The 23,057-nt window shown below is 33.2% G+C and overlaps 3 protein-coding genes across 3 annotated transcripts; 2 read left to right on the top strand and 1 right to left on the bottom strand.

The window, feature by feature from the left end:
* Positions 1-976: 976 nt before the first annotated feature.
* Positions 977-2,488, bottom strand: TRIADDRAFT_5398 (N-terminal acetyltransferase; the record flags this gene model as incomplete). The annotated part of the gene is made up of 7 exons (XM_002111375.1): positions 977-1,052; positions 1,355-1,399; positions 1,524-1,585; positions 1,668-1,721; positions 1,983-2,028; positions 2,134-2,192; positions 2,351-2,488. Coding segments are annotated over 7 exons (480 nt in total), but the record flags the coding sequence as incomplete, so codon positions are not given.
* A 2,037-nt stretch (positions 2,489-4,525) lies between these two features.
* On the top strand, positions 4,526-10,828 carry TRIADDRAFT_35792 (expressed hypothetical protein; the record flags this gene model as incomplete). The annotated part of the gene is made up of 13 exons (XM_002111875.1): positions 4,526-4,570; positions 6,160-6,267; positions 6,381-6,477; positions 7,945-8,079; positions 8,170-8,259; positions 8,356-8,464; positions 9,037-9,087; positions 9,221-9,301; positions 9,411-9,579; positions 9,668-9,770; positions 9,859-10,003; positions 10,087-10,141; positions 10,288-10,828. The coding sequence occupies 13 exons, from the start codon at positions 4,526-4,528 to the stop codon at positions 10,426-10,428; spliced, it is 1,329 nt and encodes a 442-aa protein (XP_002111911.1). The 3' UTR covers positions 10,429-10,828.
* Positions 10,829-16,086: 5,258 nt separating this feature from the next.
* TRIADDRAFT_23368 (uncharacterized protein) lies at positions 16,087-23,057 on the top strand (the record flags this gene model as incomplete). Its single annotated transcript, XM_002111874.1, has 13 exons — positions 16,087-16,131; positions 18,722-18,829; positions 18,999-19,095; positions 20,395-20,532; positions 20,624-20,713; positions 20,842-20,950; positions 21,591-21,641; positions 21,814-21,894; positions 22,016-22,184; positions 22,290-22,392; positions 22,481-22,625; positions 22,704-22,758; positions 22,914-23,057. 13 exons carry the CDS (start codon positions 16,087-16,089, stop codon positions 23,055-23,057), a joined length of 1,335 nt encoding a protein of 444 aa, XP_002111910.1.

Raw genomic sequence — 23,057 nt, 5'->3', positions numbered from 1 at the left:
CATTTAATGGGTATACTTGATATGATAAACCTGAACTAATCATTTCACAGAAAGCTTTTCCGAAATAAAATAATTTTATTACATTGATAAACTTACATTCGAAAGTGCTACAATTTAAACAACATTAGTAGATGGCTCTGCTAGTTATATTAGGTAATATACAATAGTAATATTATGATTAGATTAGTAAATATTTGGTAGATAGGAGATAGGTGCCCGTTCTGTTGGTTTCTAGTCAAAATTTTAGACGTACAGGCGGTAAGCTAAAGTTGTCAAATTTAAACAGTGTTTAGATAATGTATAACCGATTGCTAACCTGTAGTGTGTCCTGACGAAGTATAACCATTTGTTAGTTTGATGCCTCAGTCTAGAAGTAGAATTGCATGAGATATTTTACGTGAGCAAGTCTTTACATTGACTACTTTTTCTTACTATTGCGCGCATATACATTTTAGCAGATTTTATATACAAGTACAGACTAACGATGGTGTAACGCTAGCATTCACATAAGGAGTAGGATTAGATTAAGATTGCAAAAAGGAATTATGACGAAAAAGTAATAGTAAGGTATATTTCATGCGGTAACGAACGTATCGATATAGTTGAAACAGTTGATCGTAAAAAAGATTTCCGTAAAGTTAATATAGGTAAGATGTGAATAACGCAAATACTTTGAGTAGCCAGGATATTTAATAGCTGATATCGCAATGCTATCTTCCCTCTAACGCAAGCCTGCTGTTGACAGATCTTATGCAGAGGGCTTTAAACAATGCATTTCATATACTTTTTCTTAGAATTGCTTTGATTAACAATTGACAAATTACCAAAGCCAGGATTAAGAAAAAGTGATCAACCGCTACTTCTGGTAATATTTAGTACATTAAAATTTCGATAGTAGTGAATTACAGGGCGTAGAAGGTTTATCAATTTATTCGTGTAATCATGTTGCAACATTTTATACCTTTGCGTCGGCAGTTAAATGTGTTAAAACCCGCTTCATAGCATATGCATCTTCTCCATCAGCATAATATTTCGGTTCAATTTCGGAAATACTATTTTACGATAGCATACGTAAATACAAGTTTAGAATCTTTTCATACATAAAAGTAAGAGATGTTCAATCTTAGCTGGTTATTGTATTAAAGATACAGAAGCATTTGATTGACTGATTTACCGTATATATATATGTATATATACATTTAATAAGATATTGGAATTGAATTTGCTCCAGTACTCAATGTACAGTAGAGAACTACGTAGGTGTTGCAAGTTTTTAAATCAGATGTTAGAATTGAATTTGCTCGAGTACTGTATGTCAATAACTACATAGGCATTACAAGTTTTTAAATCTTACGCAAAGCTTAAAGCGTTCTTGTAGAGATGTAGAGCCGCTCGATTGCTATAATTGATTTACAACAAGTAATAGAATATTAATTTGATTGTCCAAACGTAAAAATTGTACAACAGTAATGGTGTGCTAGTTTATAAAATCATGGCAAGTAGGAAATTTTCTATAGAATTACCTTTTGCGAACATGAAGTGATACATATTTAGCATTAAAACATTCTACCATTGCTTTGGATGACTATATAGGGAAGACACCGTTACTTGAAAGAGTACTAGTACGATAATCAATATGTTACAAAGTGAAGAATTCAAATAGTTACCAAGTCCATCAAGGTTCTAGCTAATCCTAATCGGCGATGTGATCTTCGAACCGCCTATACGTATAATATAACAAAAGTCTAGGGTAAATTACTCAATCTATGTATAACGCTAGAAACAGTTGTTGTGGCTCTATGATACTGTTATATGATGACCTTAAGCTTTGTAATAGGCATATAGCGAGCTATTTACTAATTCCAATGCAAAAGTACAATATGAATAGTACCGTCAAGGTAGTGCCTACTGTATGTTGTTCAATTAGAAATGGTGGTAAAGTATACTTTTTTGGGTACAATAATTGTATCACAGTAGCATACCAACGAAGTAATATGGCCATGAGGTGCTTCATCCGACTCTTCTTCCCTATCCAATGCATATAAAGTATATTGGTGTTTGTTGGACCCTCAATTCTATCTTTAAACGCATACAGTATGAATACTGCAGATAACTTGCAGTATTTTGACTTACATTTTAGCTAAGACGTAACCAACAACAGACCCTTTATCATCTTCAGCTAGAAATGACAACTAAATATAATAGTAAAAGATTAATAACCGTGTATTAATTAATTATTGAAGGCTACTGCGCCAATTTATTCATTAACCACATGGATATTGAAAAATTGATTAATGCGGCGAGCTGACGTATTAGAGGCTAGGCACAGCGCAAGTATTTCATACTTTACCTGGGGCCATGAAAGGCCATGATACAAGTAGTATTTCATTTGATAATTCTCCGGTAAGCATAGCAAATTACAATTTTGCATGTTCATCAAATCGGCTATCTGTTCATTATGGATATAGAAAAGATATGAGTGTAAGTTGATTCCGTTAAAGGAAGGTCGGAAACATTAGGACAGCTCGATCTTGTCTGGCCTCAGTTAAAAGAGTATTTCTTCCATTACCGTGTCCTCCTAGAATCTAGACTAATATCGATAATGTCCGGTTCTACAGTAGTAATATCTTTGCTATGTTGCATGTGTAATAAATCGACTATCTGTCGCTTATTTGAAAGATCTGAGTAGCACAAGATACTAGGAAAGCTAGATGCAAGCCCAGGTTGACTTTGTTTAGTCGTACAAATTGACCCTATTCAGTCATGTTATTAATGTATACTGTAGTGTTGTACATTCTCTTTGCGATTTTGAATGCTCATCGAACTAGTGTAGCTATCTGTCATTTGCTGAAAAAGGTTTTAGAGTGTAAATCGAAGGTATCAGTAGCGCAAGACATTTAAAAATAGATATCATCAATAGCAAAGAATCCGTGGCCGTGATAATGCAGGCTAAAATAGAATCATTTGAACTATTACTCTTCTACTAAGTTATTGATGATCAAAAGCATGGTCCAACATTGGCTGTCTACACCATACAACCTCATCATAGACTAACCGTTGCGTTTCGGATGTTCATTTTGATCGAAGGATATTAATTTTTTCTTAGTACCTACTGTACAGTCTAGTGTTGAAAACAAGCAAAGATAAAATATTGATTTAGCATCTATATCCACTCGATGAAGAAGGAACCAAATCAATTCTCAATTCTATTTCTTACACAAGAAGGAATTGGAGAAGGACACGAGTTGGATTGTCGCAGTCCTACAGGCTACAGTACTGTACTAGCTTCAGTACTAAGTACAGTAGCATTCGACCGAGGACTTGGGGAAAGAAAGAGAGAGGGACGGACAGGCAAAGGTGAGTTGAGTAAAAAGTGGCTACGATACGCTGCTGAAGAAAGCGTGTCCCAATGGCAGCTTCAAATCAACTTAGTAGGCTAATCGCAGCTAATTTGGATATCGATCGCGGACAGTATAGTGCACCATTACAGACATGCGATACAGTTGAAATGAGCTTTAAAATAATCAGCTTTCACATTATTACAGTGGTATGGTCAACAAGCGTTTCGCTTACCATCTCTTTCTTTTTGGTACTGTACAGTACAGTACTGTACTGTCCAGTGTCCAGATATACTGTACAGTACAGTACAGTACACTGTATTTCTAGTGGTCCTTGTCCATGACAATACTGTACACTGTACAGTATATGGTACTACCAGGGGCTTGGAAGACTATGATTAGTCTTGGAAGTCCCGGTACTACAATCTTGAGTTTTAACAGCGCAGGAGTGTAATGTACTCTAGCGATACTACCTTTCAAAATGCTTCTACTGTACAGTGTACAGTAGGCCATGAGGGTTTGTGAGTACGAGTTAAAGAAACGTAAGAAACAGCTCAGTACCATCTTGATCGTGTCCAGATTTCAGGTACTCGTACAGTACATTGCATTCGCATACGGTAGTACTGTACTGTAGAGTTCAGAAAAAACCATACTGTACAGTACAGTTACGGACAGTACAGTGTACAGTACATACTTACACTATCTCGCACTGTAACCAGTACAATGTACAGTACAGTACAGTACTGTACATACAGTACTTATACTGTACACAGTACTGTACAGTACTGTACTATCTTGTACTGTTACCTGTACAGTAGGCCCAGCCATAATAACCCCGATTACTCAGATACTCAGCGTAAATAGCTTAAACGATGATACTGTACAGTACTGTATCTCAATTTCTACTATACTGTACACTGTACACTAGTGTACAGTACAGTACAGCACTGTAGATTATTTGTACTGTACAGTACAGTACTCTAACTGCAAGAATTCCTCCTTACAGTACAATACACTACTGTACTGTACTGTAGCGTGTTGACAGCAGACACGTAACCACGTACTGCATGCAAACCAACCAGTGGACAGGTCGACGACGAAAAAAGAATCAGCTCCTCTTTTGCATTCTTGGGCGATATTTGGTTGTTTCCATCGGAAAAAAATTGCTCTCAATTTAGTCGACAATCATGAATGAAGAGTACGACGTGATTGTACTTGGTACCGGTTTAAAGGTCAGTGATTTTCATGCCTAGAAATAATGTTGAATAGAGACGACAACAAGAAATGGTTGAGAGATGAGGACAGTCATGCATCAAGTGTATCACCAACGCCGTCATTCCCTTGCATAGTGTTGACTGTAGTGTGTTGAGAACATCACTTATTGCTCATACTACATCAAATCAAGACTGGATAGTCAATCGTTCCAACTTTTTTCCCAACCAACTCCACCGACTACATCAAACGCCGATAGCGTTCTTGCCTACCATCACTTTCCACTCGTATTTTACCATCATAATGTTAAAGAATCGCTATTGAATCATGGAAATATTTGCAATTTTAACTTCAGTAGTAGTAGTAGTCGTAGTAGAAAGTCCATCAGTTGATCTTTTCGCTACAGTGTACCATGGCCATTGGATAGAGACGAATTCGATAGGGGGAGCATGATTCCCGTCGTTTTGTTGCCGGTTTAGTCAAATAAGCCAGTGGAGCAATAGTTGTGATCATCACACTATAAAGTGAAAATAAGAAAAGTGGAAGCAAAATAACCATTGAAAGACTGTTGAACCCGGCTTGCTGTAGTCCAATCGTTTTGATTGATATTTCAATTTATCTCGTCCTAATTGAATAAAAACGTAAATGAGCCAATTCTACAGTACAGTACTCGAGTCAGATGTAGTCTTACTTAGCCTTCAAACGACGATGACTAATCTCTCCAAGCAACGGTCATCAACTTGTTGCAAGGTGGCAAGAATCAGTTCAAAGCTACTTTAATCAATTTAAAATGAATTGGAGATAACCTCTTCTACTGGATAAAATAACCTTCATGTACAGTTAGGTCTTCCAAGGTGAATCCTGTGCATTTCTTTGTCATCTTGGTACGGCCTATTGTGTTTTATCCATTTGTCGTAAGCACAGCTTTCAATATTAGCAATATTCACGCACGAAATAGTATTTTTTTGGGGGGGGGGGAAAGATAATTCGTAGTAGATTGATGCTGCTGACTTGATTACATTAGCCTCTTTCTTACACGATTCAGTGAATGTTTTATTTTTTCTCCACCAATGAATTGATAACGAATCGATGAAAGAATAATGATTATAAGATGATGCTATACAGCATAATGTTGTCAGTAGTAGTAAATTGCTTTGTAAGACATCCAGTAGGTAAACATGTTCATTTTTGAAGCGTATGGTTTTTCAATTTTCTTCCCTAGACGTTAATTTATGGACTGAAAAGGTTTTAAAGAATAATGAATAAAACAAAATACATTGTACTTTTTCTAGAGAGAGTACTACCTTAGATGCCTTACTGCTGTACCTTAGTAACCTACTTTCCACCTTCATAGTCTCATCCCATTCATGATTGTCTCTGTCAACGCGCACAGACATCATAGAATTATTGTCCACTCTCTACAATATCTCCCTGTCTAATCGATACATAGTGCAGTATAAAAACCAATTGAAATACTTACAATTGGTAATTCCATTCCTGTAGATAAAACTACTATAGTGTTGAAAGTTGTGATTGAAGGAAATTAGTTTGTTCTACTTGAATTGGAATTAGATATACTCTTGGGTAATGGCTTGCAAATTGATTTTAGGAATGCATCCTTAGCGGCATGTTGTCAGTCAGTGGTCGCAAGGTACTCCATATGGACCGTAACAAATACTATGGTGGAGAAAGTGCATCCTTGACCCCATTGGAATCGGTAATGCAGCACAATTTGAAATGAATCATTTTTTTTCTTCTACCCATCCATTTATCTTTTATTGAACTACAGTATTTTGAATTGATAAACATCATCTTGATTGATATTCTTAGCTATTTAGCAAATTTGAACAATCGGATACCAATGAGAAATTTGGTCGTGGACGCGATTGGAACGTTGATTTAATACCCAAGTTTATAATGGCAAACGGTAAATATCCATCTACAGATTGATCTTACTGCTTTGATGTTTAAATATGCTTGTCCTCAAACGATAGATATTGCTAATACAGATCAAAATGGGCTGATCATACGCCATATCATTGAACAATAAAAGTGCATGCAATACTAAATTTTGTCTCGGCCTTGTAGTTCATGCAGCATTACGTTTTTCGCCATTTCTTGACGTTTACATTGATTAATAGTAATTAATAGAGTTATCAAGGACAATAGCTGTTACTAATTCCAATTGATTAAATGTTGAGAAAGTATCAGTACCAGTAGATAATAGTGGTACGAGTTACGATCTTTTTTTACCACGCTTTATACGAATATGTGTAATATGAAATTAAGATGAATGATTGGCCATTTGATTTGACAATATTGAAAGCTTACAAGAGTACCATACTATTACTCTATTCTTCAATGCCATATCATCACTTCTTGTTATTCATTCAAATTTCGAATTCCAAGACCTATTACTGTATCATTCTTATTCCAAGATGTTTTCTAAACTAGAAATTATAATTTAAAATTAGGCTGAATGACTATTTGCTAAAGCCGTCTTGATAGTGATGTTTTTAGTTAGATAAATGATTGGATCGTGCTATTGTATATATGTTATATACGTATACTTAAATATAGGCGCTAAATCGTAGATAAAGTAGATTTAGATTTTAATCTTTTAAGAATATATAGCGATGACTGCTTGGAAATTAGATTAGCATAGTATAGCCCTATTGCTGTGGTTTATTACAGTATATCAACTCTACATTATATTATACTTGTATTGTGTATTAAAAGGAGTAAAACAGTATCGGTAGTTCGTTAAGATAATAGTAGCTATTAGCTATTATGAAGACTGTTTCATGAATATTTTTACGCTCATTAGTATGGTGTGAAATGATTTTCCTGATTGAGATCTCCTAATTGTATAGCATTACGGACTTGTACAGTACAGTTGCACTGGCAAAGTACGGCACTTTCATAGATGTAATATCGATAGGTAGTACTATATAAAATGGGTTCAAGCAGGATAGTATTTACCTGGTATTTGGTTAATTGAATTTTGGTACTATATCATAAGCTTATTGAATCAGAAACTGATCCATTTTGAATATACTGTACTGTAATATCCAGCTGGTCATATCGGTACCTTATTATCCTGTTATCGGTGATTCGGTGTTAGACTGTTATTACGTTGCTGTATCTCTTCGGTTGCTATTCTCGTTACTATCTATAATCGTTTATAGTGTTGGATTAAATTTCAGTCACGTAGGATAGCGGTATTATGATATCCTCGTACCTTATAATTAATCCTTATTCCATGAAATGTCATGATTACTTAAGTTTATCATTCTTTGATGCATATCCGTTGTGATGATCATATTTCGGTTGTATGTCATCATGCTGTGATATTTTAAGTTGTATAAATAATTTCCTTTTATTATTTATTTAGGCCAACTTGTGAAGTTGCTCATTCATAGCGGTGTGACTCGCTATTTAGAATTCAAAGTAGTTGAAGGAAGTTTCGTATACAAGGGTGGTAGCGTTTACAAGGTACCGGCTGATGAAAAAGAAGCTCTAGCCACAAGTATGTAAAATTTTGATGAATATGCTTGAACAAGTTATTGCAATTCTAGTACTCGAGTACATAAAATTGGTTCTTGATATCATTTGGCAGGCCTGATGGGATTATTTGAGAAGAGAAGGTTCAGAAAATTTTTATTATTCGTTATGGATTTTAAGCAGGATGATCCTTCCACTTGGCAAGGTTTGCTTATCTGTAATTATATTTTAAAATTATTTCAATACATTTATAATTTTGCCATATTAAAATAGCAATTATTGTATTGATTTGATTTGGTAGGTACGAACCCTAAATCAACGACCATGAATGAGGTATATAAGAAATTCGGTTTAAGCTCCGGTACCGCCGATTTTACGGGACATGCGTTAGGATTGCATCTTGACGATGAGTACGTTATTTTTACTATCGTTTTTTGCTTTATTAAAAAGATAAACGGTCTATATATACTGTGAATATCTTTACAAGTAGTTATGAAGGTCACATAGTCCCGGTACACTGCGCTTTAGGTTTATGAAATGGTATTCTTTTCCATATGTCAAATAGTACGACAACGTCTACACGTACTTTAAAATCTGCTGATTTTAATTGTGCGTATATGTATGGTTACTACCATGTTAAAATTGTATTCCTACGTAAAGTAAAATGTAAATACAATAACACGTTGCAATGTATCATAGAATGCCAGTAGAGGTATAGCTAATTGACAATCTACTGTATAGGATGTATAATATTAACAGTTGTTATGTGTTACATTTATAATTATCTTATTTAATAGTATGTTGCTTAACTCAAATTGATTGATTTAGGTGAATTGCATTAGTTTCGTGCCATTTCATTTAACATGTTAATCTAGTCAAGTTATTCTGTTGCAATGATTCACAATTGATGATTATAATCAACGATTGTTTGATTAATTATTCGATATTTGTAATATTTTAATTTTTTTGAAATATCCCGCAGATATTTGAATGCAGCTTGTGGTGATACTATTCAAAGAATCAAACTTTATTAGTAAGACTTTATTTGTCAGTTTGATACATAATAGATTGATCGATCACAATGTATTAATCTATTTAGAGAATATTATCATCAACCTGTTGTTGAAACTTTATTAAGAAATGGTTATTTTTAATATCTTCAAAAGTGAGTCCTTGTCTCATTATGGTAAATCGCCTTATCTTTATCCTCTTTATGGTCTTGGAGAACTTCCTCAAGGATTTGCTAGGTCAGTTATCATTAGTGTTGTAGCAACGCATGCTGCAAGAATTTACTAAAGTGCTTGCTTATATCTTTATTGTACGTATTACAATAACACTATTATCAATCGATATTAGATTGAGCGCCATCTATGGTGGTACTTATATGCTGGATAAACCGATAGAAGAATTAGTTATGGAGAATGGTGTTGTTGTGGGTGTTAAGTCTGAGGGAGAGGTTGCTAGAGCGAAATGTGTTATTTGTGACCCTTCGTATTGCTCGAATAGAGCTAAGAAAGTTGGTCAGGTAAACTTTCATTTTAGTTACGCATTTATCGTTTGCAGTTTAAGCCGAAATCATTTCTGCTGCATAATGTTATCTACTATAATTGTAGGCTGTTCGAGCTATCTGTTTACTTAATCATCCTATCCCGAAAACTAACAACGCATCTTCGTGCCAAATTATCATTCCTCAAAACCAAGTTGGTCGCAAATCTGGTATGTTGTGATTTATATTTGCCTTCAACTATAGGATTAGTTGTAATCATTCTTCCTTGACTGTTTATTTAAATATTCTATTTTATAGACATGTATATTTGCAGTGTGTCTTTTACACACAACGTTTGCTCCAAGGGGTGGTATTTAGCTATTGTGAGTACGACCGTTGAGACGGATAACGCAGAAGCGGAGCTGAAACCTGCTTTGGATCTTTTAGGGTCAATCGAGAAAAAGTAATTTAACAGCCTTTCTATCACATGATATCATAATAAAATTTCTAGTAAATGTTAAGTGACTTACTTCATCTTCTTTGTAGGTTTATAGCTGTTAGTGACATATATGAGCCAAGTGATGATGGACAAGAGAGCAAGGTATGGATTGCGTGTTACATAAGTATAAGCTCGATTTAGTTTCGTGACTTTAATAAGTTCAATCGTTACGGTACATATTTTGTTATGGAATCCGTTTCGCCAATTATCTGATGAATTTTATATTTAATTTGTTGTTGATAATATAGGTTTTCATAAGTAAATCTTACGACGCCACAACGCACTTTGAAACAACATGCAATGACATCGTGGATATGTATCGTAGAGTAACTGGTTCAGAATTTGATTTTGCTAAAGTTCAGAAAGATCTTGAGACTGTAGAGCAGTAGGTGGTAACACTTTCTCTAAATGTTTTAAGTAAATCTAAAAACGTCTTTGGCTTTGGCAATGTAGTAATGATGAATTTGTAATTGCTTCGTGTGTTACACCGTTTACAGTGTTCAGTTATCGGAATACTACATTAGTGTTCTTATTAGCAAAGACGTACTTAGTAGCCGGCATATTATACTATTTGTGCAGATCTTAATCTTGCCTCTGCACACTGTGGTCTTTTTTCCCCTCTTTGTTCTTCACATTGGCGCTAGAAAATTGAAGTATTAAAATTCAAAATAAGTGCCTGAGATAAAATTCTAGAATAATGCTTATATAGTTGCATGTAGTTATATAGATTTAACCTTTTAAGCAATGAGGTGATTTGTTATATAATTATTTGTAAAGCTGTATGTTGACCAATAAATTCAATTTTTAGTATGGTATACCTTTTTAACCGGGGTATTCGGATATTACGACGCTTTTATCACTATTACGCTGTCAATCGTAACGTTGCATAGAGAAGTAATAATATCTATTGAGGCGTAGCTCAGTACACTGTAAGGGGTTGATTAATTTACGTTTTGATAATTTCTAGTTTTACGTTAGTCGTCTACATACTATTGAATAGCTTTGATTTGTGTACGACTGGAATGGCACGTTTATTATAGTAATTATTATTCTGGGTTTTGCCAGTTGTACACGCATACCAGCACACGTTAGTACAGGATATTGTATCGGTATCAAATCTTGAATATCATTCTAGATTATTATGCGGTAGTTTGTATATTATCTTCAAGCGTAGTATTTTAGAAGCTAATAATTAATCAATTGGATATGTATAGAAATAGGACAGTCGAAAGTAAACTCCGATCCAAATAATTAGAACTTTAGAGTCACTCCTGCTTGACAGTTTCTAGTATTAATTTTAGTATTGTACAACGATCTATTTGTATTTTTAATTGTGTAATGTACAACGACTTGAATCTACGGTCATCTTATTTCGGCATAATTACCCACTACTAAGGCACAAACGAAGTACAGACGTATACAGTACTTACTCTTAAATAGTCCATTAGAACAAAGCGGTGATATTCCACTCTTAGGGCCCGCAACAAGCACCTGGAGACGAACTACCATTCTACACTCTGTTGTACGTTTAATCATACTTGTGTTATACGTACTAAATATGAAATTGATAAATCACTAAACATAGACGATTTCCAATTATAGTCTTCGATCGTATTGGCACTTGGTGATTAACTGAAATTCGATTAGTGTAGGCACAGCCGAAGATTAATCCTCGATAAGAATGAGGCTAATTTATTTCTGGATTAATAATATTGTACACTCAAATATACAGTTAACCGTTGTATATAATTGTGGAAGCACATGAATTGGTAAGATAATCCCCAGGGGATTATGAAAGAGTCCCTCACAATTTTAGGAATGTACAGTAAATAGCCGGCTATTATACATCTTAGCCGAGATCGGGTTTTAGCCATGTCATATATAAGATTAGCGCCTAGCGTTTTGCAAAATACTTTCATTGGGAGTTTTTCGTAGACGATAAAAGAACTGACACCTTTTGACACCGAATTTCGCAGTTTTGAATCGTAGAAACTTGCTTTTTATTTTATCGATAATCATGAATTCGGAATATGATGTGATTGTGCTTGGTACCGGTCTAAAGGTTAGCGATAGTGATGACTAGAAATGATTTACTGTATAATATAATATCTATGAATATACTGTATGCCGAAATCGATGAGTAGAAATGAAGGGAAGATGCACTTAGTGAACGGCGACACAATGGTTTCTAAATATATAGTAGCATGTTTACAACGTAACCGAGTGGATAACTCAAGTCTATTAAATAACTTGTCACTCTAGATTGAGTGTTGAAATATTTCCCTGTGGGCTTAAACATCGAAAATCATCAAAGCAAAATGCCACCTTTGCCATGACTGGTATATTTCACCACGCTGATACTGAATAATCACTAGCGTACAGTACTTTATTATTTACATCTACACGCACTACGGTCACTGTATTTAATAGATAATTCATAAATTAACCCTATTTTGACGATTAGTAAAGCTAATTGCCTAGAAATCGTACGAATTTATTAGTGTGTGGAAGCCGTTAATCTTTACATCAATCTCTTAAGCTTTGATAAAGGTTAGAGGGTCAACCGGATATCTATCGATCTATCTATCTATAATTAATTTACTGTAATTGAGAATACATTTTTTAATTTCTCTCTAATATGTAATGCTATCTATATATATATCTATCCATGGATTGATCTGTATTATTATAAGGTATTTGTAGAACCTGCGTTCGTTATACTTTGCTTATAGTATACAGCTGTGTGTACTTGTACTTTTTACTTTTACTTTGTATTATAAATATTCGTTTTTGCTTCGGCCTGTGATCAACCAGGGAGTGATGATTGTAGAGCAAAACTACTGTTTACATTTAGCGTTCCGGTACCAGTAACCTCAAACTTTATTCATAAGCAAACATTAACTATCCGGGTACCATGTGAAGCGGAATAAGAGTAGAAGGAGTTTCTATCCTCTAGAGCGTCCCCATTTTATCTGTTTATATTGCAATAATTATATAAATTCTTACTATTTTATTCGTACTTCCTTTTGTTATAAAAACACAAATCAGACAATCAATCATCTAATGGTAAACTTGTCTTTCATTCAGGCAATAACATTATTACTGTATATAAGACTATTGTTTGAAGTTACGAAGAGAAAAAAGAAGATCAAAGTAGTATCCAGTGCTTACAGCAGCCCAACCTTCATTAATACTTCATTTTATCTCTTCCTGATTTAATAAAGTAATATCTCAATTAGAAAACTATACAAGTAGTATTGTTTCCTATCCGAATAGCAGTATTGCTACATATCGAATATTATTTAAAATAAGACTTGAAATTAGAGAAGAAAAGAGATAAAAGAGCATCTAGCACGATGCTCTAAAGTTACCCAATCTAATAAGCATAGGTACTTTTGGTCATTATGTAAATCTCCTGATATCGTAATGAAACTGTAATTTATCTCGTATCAACTTATTAGAGTAAATAAGACATGAAATAGTTTTGATTTTCCATTCAAGCGTTAACACTACCGCAGCATATACGATTGCTATTGTGTTGGAAATAAGTAGGCTTTATCAGCTCAAATTACTTTAATCAAAATCATACTACGAGTTTAGAGAAATATAAGCGATAAAATGCCCAACACGTAGAAATGACTAATCGAGTTTAATGACGTTTATTTCCCGATTATCTTGACACGGATTATAGTACTTTATCGCCCATCTAAAGTATCTATTTACTAGTAGCATCGCATGAGTAGTAAAATTTACTTACTTTATGTTAAGTATGTCGCTAGGTTGCTATGTATCGTATAATCTGTCGTTAACCTAAGATGACACTGCAGAATACTCGTCTGCACATGATCTATGTTTAATAATCTACTTTGTAGTATTTTACTATATTTAAAACATTTATAATTCGATTGAACTGGGGAGATATCGGGTACTTTAATTAGTATACGCGTGAAACTGCGATCGCTCGTTCTTATGTACAAGAGTAATAGTTCTCCAATTTTGTATTTCCATACATAAAGTGTAAAAACGATATCTTAATCGTTTATCGAGTTAGTTCTAACAAAAAATAAGTTTACACGCTTAACTTATAGCGTGAAATTGATATAATCAGGTAGCTACAGTTGGGCATGCTACGTACGATTTTTCTCGACACTGACTGGGATAAAAGCTATAATTTCCTCGATTTTATCCAGCGTAATTCTCTGCTGATACAATACATCCAGAAATCTTTACAAACATCATGGTTTATCATTTTTTATATTTGCAATAGATTTGACACTGATATGAAATTATAGGCTACATTAGTATCCTCTTTCTTACCTTTGCTATTAAGTATCAACATTTCATATATTCTCACGAAATGAGTAATAATAAATCGGTGAAAATCGGATATTAATAAATCATAATGTGCAGTAGATACCAGTCTTCTACGTTTGAGGAAAGCCATACCATATTCGTAGTTATGCAGGTTTAACCATTAAAATGATGTTGCTATCTAGGAAGCGTGTATATTAAGATAACCTCGCCGTGAATTTTCTTTTAATATATTGCTTTGTGCAGATTATGTTCCCGCTCATTTGAACGAATAATTTGCTAGTTACTTGTAGGGCAATTTGTTGATCAGTATATTCAATTTTTAGTACAGTAAACCTTTTAACCGAGCTGTTCGGATACTACAACACTTTGATCACTATTACGCTGTCAATCTTAGTGTTACATAGAGAAGTAACAATATCTACTGAGGCGTAGCTCAGTATACTGTAAAAAGTTGCTTAATTTACGTTTTAATAAGTTCCAGTTTTACGTTAGTTGTCTACATACTATTGACTAGCTTTGGTTTGTGTAGCAGTGTAGTGACACTTTATTATTCTAGATTTTACCAGTAGTGCACGCATACTGTTCAGAAAGTTCCCCCAAAATTTAAAAGAGTTTTATTCATTACAAATTTGGGTTCTTTTAGTAAAAGTTTATTGCGGTTTATGACGGACTACCACCATGTTTTACTCACAAATCCCTTTTCTAAATTAGATTTTATAGCACATAACCTGTTAAAATTAGGGATTATTACGGTACGAGCACACGTTAGCACAAGATATCGTGCTGTTATCATATCTTGAATATCAGTTTAGATAATTGTACGGCAGTTTGCATATCATCTTCAGGCGCAGTATTTTAAAAGTCAATAAATAGTTAATTAGATATGTATAAGGTAGAACAGTTGAAAATAAACCCCGATCCATATCATTACCAAATAATTGCTTTAGAGTTATTCCTGATTGAGAGTTTCTAGTATTAACTTTAGTATTATATAATTGTACTTTCAATTGTGTAATGTACAATGACTTTAATCTACGGCCATCTTGTTTAGATGTTATTACCCACTACTGAGGCACAATGGAAGAACAGACGTATACAATTCTTACTTTCAAATAGTCTATTAGAATAAAGCAACGCTATTCCACTCCTAAGCACCTGGAGATGAACCACTGTTCTATACATTGGTGTACGTTTAATCATGCTTGTATTATACATATTCTACATGAAGCGCAACGTTAATAAATTACTAGTTATAGACAACTTTTAATCATAATTTTCGATCGTACTAGCACTTTATGATTAACTGAAGTTCAATTAGTGTCGGCACAGTCGAAGATAAACGCTCGATAAGAATGAGGCCGTTTTAGGAGTTCAGGATTAATAATATTGTATAGTTCATCGTTTTATACAATTGTGGAAACACATGAATTGATGAGATAATCCCCTGGGACCCCTTAGTGTGTGTTAATCCCCTGGGACTCTTAATTCTCAGGGGATTATAAAAGAGCCCCACGGAGTTTTAGGAATGTATAGGTAATACATTTAATAGTATTAAGTATACAGAGTCGATGGTAGATTCACATTAATCACCTACTGTATATAAGACTAGCGCCTAGCGTTTTGCAAAGTACTTTCGCTGTCGGTTTTTCGCAGACGATTAAGTAACCGGCTCCTTGACACCGTATTTCGTAGTTTTAGATCTTAGGAATTTACTTTTTATTTTGTCGATAATTATGAATTCAGAATATGATGTGATTGTGCTTGGTACCGGTCTAAAGGTTAGCGATAATGATGGCTAGAAATGATATATAATATAATATCTACGATAATATGCCGAAATCGATGAGCAATGAATACAATTATGGGATGATGTTCTAAGTGAACGGCGACACAAAGGTTTCTAAATCTGTATTAGTATGTTTACAACATAACCGAGCGGATAAGCTAAGCCTATTAAACAACTTATCACTCTAGATTGAGTGTTGAAATATTTTCCTATAGGCTTAAACATGAAAAATCATCAAAGCGAAATGCCAACTTTGCCAGGGCTAGTATATTTATCACACTGATACTGAATAATCACTAACACACTTTATTATTTAAATACATCTGCACGCACTTCGGCAATTATTTCATAGATAATCCATAAATTAACCCTATTTTGACGATTAGTAAAGCTAATTGCCTAGAAACCGTACGAATTTATTAATGCGTGAAGGCTGTTAATCTTTATATAAATCCCTTAGGTTTTGATAACGGTAGAGGATCTACCGAATATCTGTCTACCTATCTATCTATCTATCTATCTATCTATCTATCTATCTATCTATCTACTCGTATCTATCTATCTACTCGTATCTATCTATCTATCTACTCGTATCTATCTATCTATCTATCTATCTATCTATCTATCTATCTATAGTTTACTGCAATTGATCAAATGCTTTTCATTTCTCTCGAATACATAACATTATCTATCTTTCTACACGGGCATATCTATCTATCTATCGATCTATCGGTCGATCTGTATTAGTGTAAGATATTATTCACTTACTGTTCGGCCTGTATTCAAACATGGAGTGATGATTATGGAATAAAACTACAGTTTACCTTTAGCAATCTGGTAATCTCCAACTTTATTTATGGCCACACATAGTTATAGAATGCTGTGTAAAGCGGATTAAAAGTAAGAAAAATAAGGGTAGTTGGGGCTCTTAGCGCCTAGAGTGGCGTCATTTTATCTATTTATGTTGTAATAATTGTATAAAGTTTCACTATTTTATTTGTACTTCCTTTTATTACACCATAACCTAATAAAAACACAAATCAGGCAATTATACAATGGTAGACTGGTTTATCTTTCAGATAATAACATTATTACTGTATATACGACTACTGTTTGAAGATATGAGGAGAAAGAAAGGATCAAAGTAGCATCCGGTGTTTACGGTAGCACAATCTTCATTGATACTTCATTTCATCTCTTCATGATTTAGTAAAGTAATATCTCAATTAGAAAACTATACTAGTTGTCTTATTTCTCATTAAAACAATAATATTGCTACTAATCGACCATTATTAAAATTGAAACTTACTATTAGAAAGGAAAAGAGATTAAAGAGCATCTAGCATGATGCTTTAGAGTTACCTGATCTAATGGAACTTTTGGTCATTATGTAAATCTCATGATCTTGTTATGAAACTATAATTTATCTCGTATCAGCTTATCACAGTGAATAAGATATGAATTTGTCCTGATTTTCATTCAAGTAATAACACTTCTACAGCATAGACGACTGTTGTTATGTTGGAATCAAATAGGCAAACGTCAGTGGAAATTACTTTAATCGAATACACACTACGAGTTTAGAGAAACATAAGCGATAAAATGTTCCACGCGTACAAATGACTAATCGAGTTTTAATGATGTTTATTTCCCTATCATCTTGACACGGCTTACAGTGCTTTATCCAAGTTTCAAATGCTAGCAAGACTAGCTTTATTACTTATCTAAAGTGTCTATTCACCAGCAGCATCTCACTGAGTAGTAAAATTTACTTACTTTATACTAAGTATGTTGTATGTTCCTCCGTATAGTATAATCTCCTGTTAATTTAAGATGACACTGTAGAATACTCATTTGTAGGTGATCTATATTTAAGAATCTACTCTGTAATGTTTTACTGTATTTAAAATCCTTATAATTCGATTATAGTGAGGGGAGATATTGGGTATCTTAATTGATATAAATGTAAAATTAATATCGCTCGTTCTTATTTACGAGAATAATAATTCTCCAATGTTGTGTTTCTGTAAATGATGTATAAAAACGATATCTTAATCGTTATCGAATTAGTTCTATTAACGAAACGATAAATTTGCACACTTAACTGATGCCCCATAAATCTTCACAAATACCACGGTTTATCATTATTTTAAATTTGCAGTAGATTAGCGCTGACATGAAATTACGGGTTACATTAGTATCTTCTTCCTCACCTTTGCTATTAAGTATTAAGTATTTTATATCTTCTTACGAAAAGAGCAATAAAAAATTGGTGAAAATATGTTGATAAAAACGTAAGATACAGTAGATATCGTATTGCTGTAATTTAGTAATATACGTACATTTCGTCTTTATGTTCTGATTGCAATCATCATTGTAGTAGTATAACTACCATGTCATATAGTTTATGCCGCCACCAATCACATTAAAAATGTAACCGAAATACTTCAGATGTCAATACTACTTGAGTTAATAAAGAGCTTCAATTTGAATAATCAATATTTATGATTAAAGAACTTGTTTTTAATTTACTTAAATTGGAATTTGATATACTGTACTATTGGCTTAAAAAATTGGTTTAGGAATGCATCCTTAGCGGTATCTTATCAGTTGAAGGTCGCAAAGTACTCCATCTAGACCGCAACAATTATTATGGTGCAGAAAGTGCATCGATGAGCCCATTGGAATCGGTAATGCAATATACTTGAATTGATCATGCTTGTTTTGTACATCCGCTTCTCAAGAATTGTAGAATATCCATAGTGCTAAAATAATCTGCTTGCATATTGCCAGTAGCCATGAATAAATACTTTATTACCCAGCTATTGTAATTAATGAAATCATTTTTATTCATATTAGCTATATACCTTATTTGGTGAAACACTCGAAGGTGAAAAATATGGTCGTGGACGCGATTGGAATGTTGATTTAATTACCAAATTTTTAATGGCACACGGTAAATACCCATCTGCAATTCGAATTGCTGAATTAATGTTGAAATTTTCTGATCTTTAACTGTTGGATATTGCTTACCCTTGGTTATATGTTATGTACAGTAATGTAATAGTGAAATGTTTGTATAATCTTTTTGGACCCAAGTATTGTATTACGTGCAACATTAGGTTTTACATCATTTATTATCGTGTATACTCGTGTAAAATAACTATAATTTATAGTTATGAAGGACAATATTTATTACTCATTTCTATCATCTTAATATCGAAAAAGTATCGAGAGATAATAGTAGTACGAGATACGATCTTTATTGCGATCTGTAATGTTAAAATGGATGACTGTCTATGTTACTAGCAAATTAAAAAAGTATCATTTATTAATCTATTTTAAGACATCATCATCATTTCTTTATTGCTCATCAAAAGCTATAGCCTTAACGCCTATTTCTGTACATTGCGACTATCATCCCAATGCATTTTCTAAATTCTAAATTCTAAATGATAATTTTATGAAGAAGATTTAATTGAAGCGACGATCTTAGTGGAGATGTTATAACCCTGTTCAACGTATATATCGTATGCTGTTCAGTAAATTACAGATAAAATAGACTTTAATCATTTAATCTGTAACTGTTTTTCGGAAAAATTGGATTAGTATCTTACAGCTAAATCGTTGTGGTATAACCAATTATTTTAATTATAAATTATATTTACCGAAAGGTGTAAAGCAATAATTTGATATCATCAAGACAAATTGCGGCTATTATAAATACAATATTATTGATATTTATTTGAATATCTCTTAATAATATAGTAAAACATTACTGATTTGTATTAAAAGAGAAATTTCGTAGACTTAATGTCGATATACATGAGATTAGTTAAAGCAAAATAGCACTTTATCGGTTTATAATAATATACAATGCTTAGTACTATATCAGTATATTGAATCGGAAACTTATCTATTTTGAATATATTATCCTGTTATCGGTGATATAGTGTTATTATCTCTTGTTTTTCTCATTATTACAACTATGTCATGTTAGGTTCATTTTCAGTTACTGCAGGACGAAGCTATTTTATGATATATGGAACAATTCTTATTCCATTAGCTAACTACTACTAATATTTATCATGTTTTGCAATGTTATTTTCTGACATTGATGTTATTTAATGCATATATATATCACAGTGATCATATTTTGATGGTATTACTATCATTATGTCTAGATATTTCGAGTTGTAAAATACTTTGTACACGATTCGTATATTACGTCTGATCCATTTTCTTGTACATTTAGGCCGACTTACGAAATTACTCATTCATAGCGATGTAACTCGCTATTTAGAATTTAAACAAATAGAAGGCAGTTACGTATACAAAAAAGGTGGTAACGTTTATAAGGTGCCGGCTAGTGACAAAGAAGCTCTAGCGTCGAGTATGTAATGTTTTAATGAAGAAGCTTGAACCGAGAATATTTTGATTTTAAATATCTAGTAAAAAAATATATTATTAATATCATTTGGCAGGCTTGATGGGAATATTTGAGAAGAGGAGATTCCGCAATTTTTTAATATGGGCCCAGAGTTTAAATTTCCAAGATCCAAAAACTTTTCAAGGTTTTTGATTATATCGTTATCCGTATTGTAGCCATATTTAATTTCAATTTCAATTTAATTTTCCAATGGATTTATAAAGTACCGATATTAAAAAGCAATGATTAGAGTAATGTTAATTTGTTTGGTAGGTGTCGACCCTGAGAAAACGACAATGACTGAGGTGTACAAGAAATTTGGTTTAGATTCCAATACAGCTGCTTTTACAGGGCATGCGATAGCGTTATATCTTGATGACGGGTACGCTGCTATATTATATTTTTTCTATTTTATTAAAAGTAGAAACAGTATACTCGTATATGTAAATGATTTTACGAACAGTCTCAATAGGCAACACGGCAGTGCACTGCCAGTTAGCTTTATGAAATCGGATTGTTTTTTACGTACTGTATGTCAAATAATACAGAAGCTACACGCATGTTTAAATTCTTCAAATTTATTCTGCGTGTATAGTGGCTATCATATGTAAATTGAATCCTCCACTTGAGATACAAACATAATTCTACATTGTGCGGTGCATAATAATACATAATACGGTACAATATGAATAGAAGTAAAGTTAATTTTGAACTTATTTGATGTGTAATATAAACAGTAAGTTGTAAAATCTATTAAAACTGCTATTGTAAGTAACGACGTTGTGGCTCATACTCTCTCAGCAAAGCAACGGGTTGTAGAATTAGTACTTTTTGTTGAAATAATATTGTTACATATATAAACATGAGGTGAATTAAAATTAATTTCCCGCCCTGTCATTTAACGTGTTAACCTAGTCAAGTCGTTTCGCTGATATAATCACAATTGAGGACTGTAGTCAACGATCGTATGACTATTGACTGGATATTGTAATTTCATATTTACTGACTTTTGTATATTACAGATATTTGGAGAAACCTTGTGCTGATGCAATTAAAAGAATCAAGCTTTATTAGTAAGGTTTTAGGTTACAATTTCATACATAACAATCAATTGGATCTATATCCATATGGTTATATCTATATTGTCTTGATGTATTAATCTACATGTTTAAAGAATATTCTCGTAAGCTTGCTGTTTGAAATTTTGTTGATAATAAAATTTGCTATTTTTGATATTTTGAAAAGTGATTCCCTTTCTAGTTATGGCAAATCGCCTTATCTTTATCCTCTTTATGGCCTTGGAGAATTTCCTCAAGGATTTGCTAGGTCAGTTATCGCTAGTGTTAGAAACTGTTCTACTTACACAACTGCAAGATAGACTAAACTAAATTTATTTCTCATCTCTTTACAACGCATATTAAATGATTCTGCTGTCATTCTATAATAGATTGAGCGCCGTTTATGGTGGTACTTATATGCTGGATAAACCGGTGGAAGAATTAGTTATGGAGAATGGTGCTGTTGTAGGTGTTAAATCTGGGGGAGAGGTTGCCAAAGCAAAATGTGTTATTTGTGACCCTTCATACTGTTCAGATAAAGTTAAGAAAGTTGGTCAGGTAAATCTTTTGCTGCCGTGCAATTACAGTATTGTTTATAATTTGAGCCGCAATAATATCAGCTGCCTAAGGTTAGCTGTTGTGGTACCTTTAATCATAATGTAGGTTGTTCGAGCTATCTGCATACTTAAACATCCCGTTGCTAAAGCTGGTAATTCGTCTTCATTCCAAACTATTATTCCTGCAAATCAAACTGATCGTAAATCTGGTATGCTATGATTTATAATTTTACAGTTATTTTCGAATGTAAAATTAATTATAATTATCATTCTGAATTGTTCCATTATATTTTACAGACATATATGTTTGCTTGCTATCAAATTTAAATCAAGTAAGTGCCAAGGATTTCTATCTAGGTAGTGTGAGTACACTTGTTGAAACGAATAACCCAGAAGCGGAGTTGAAAATTGGTTTAGATCTTTTATCGCCAATCGAGCATAAGTAATTTATCAATCTTTCCACCATATGACATTATAGCAAATTTCTAGTCTTATCTGACGTAATTCGTATACTTTGTAGGTTTATATCTGTTAAAGACATATTTGAGCCAACAGATGATGGAAAAGCTAGCAAGGTATGTTTGATGGTATTGTGTATTACTCAAATTTCTACGTTCGATCGATTCAATTTTCATGAGTTGTACTAGCTACATCAATTCACCGTATTTTATTATGCAATCTACTTCAGTAAGAACTTGATTTCATATTAATTTTACCGCCAATGGTGTAGATTTTCATAAGTAAATCTTACGATGCCACATCACACTTTGAAACAACATGCGATGATATCGTGGATATGTATTTTCGGATTACGGGTTCGAAATTTGATTTTGAAAAGATAAAGCTAAATCTTGATGAGGCAAAGAAGCAGTGA

The sequence above is a fragment of the Trichoplax adhaerens genome, genomic scaffold (assembly GCF_000150275.1).
Source record: "Trichoplax adhaerens TRIADscaffold_4 genomic scaffold, whole genome shotgun sequence".
NCBI classification, from domain to species: Eukaryota; Metazoa; Placozoa; class Uniplacotomia; order Trichoplacea; family Trichoplacidae; genus Trichoplax; species Trichoplax adhaerens.
Note: the sequence above shows the minus strand (reverse complement) of the source record. Positions and strands in the feature narration are given on the sequence as shown.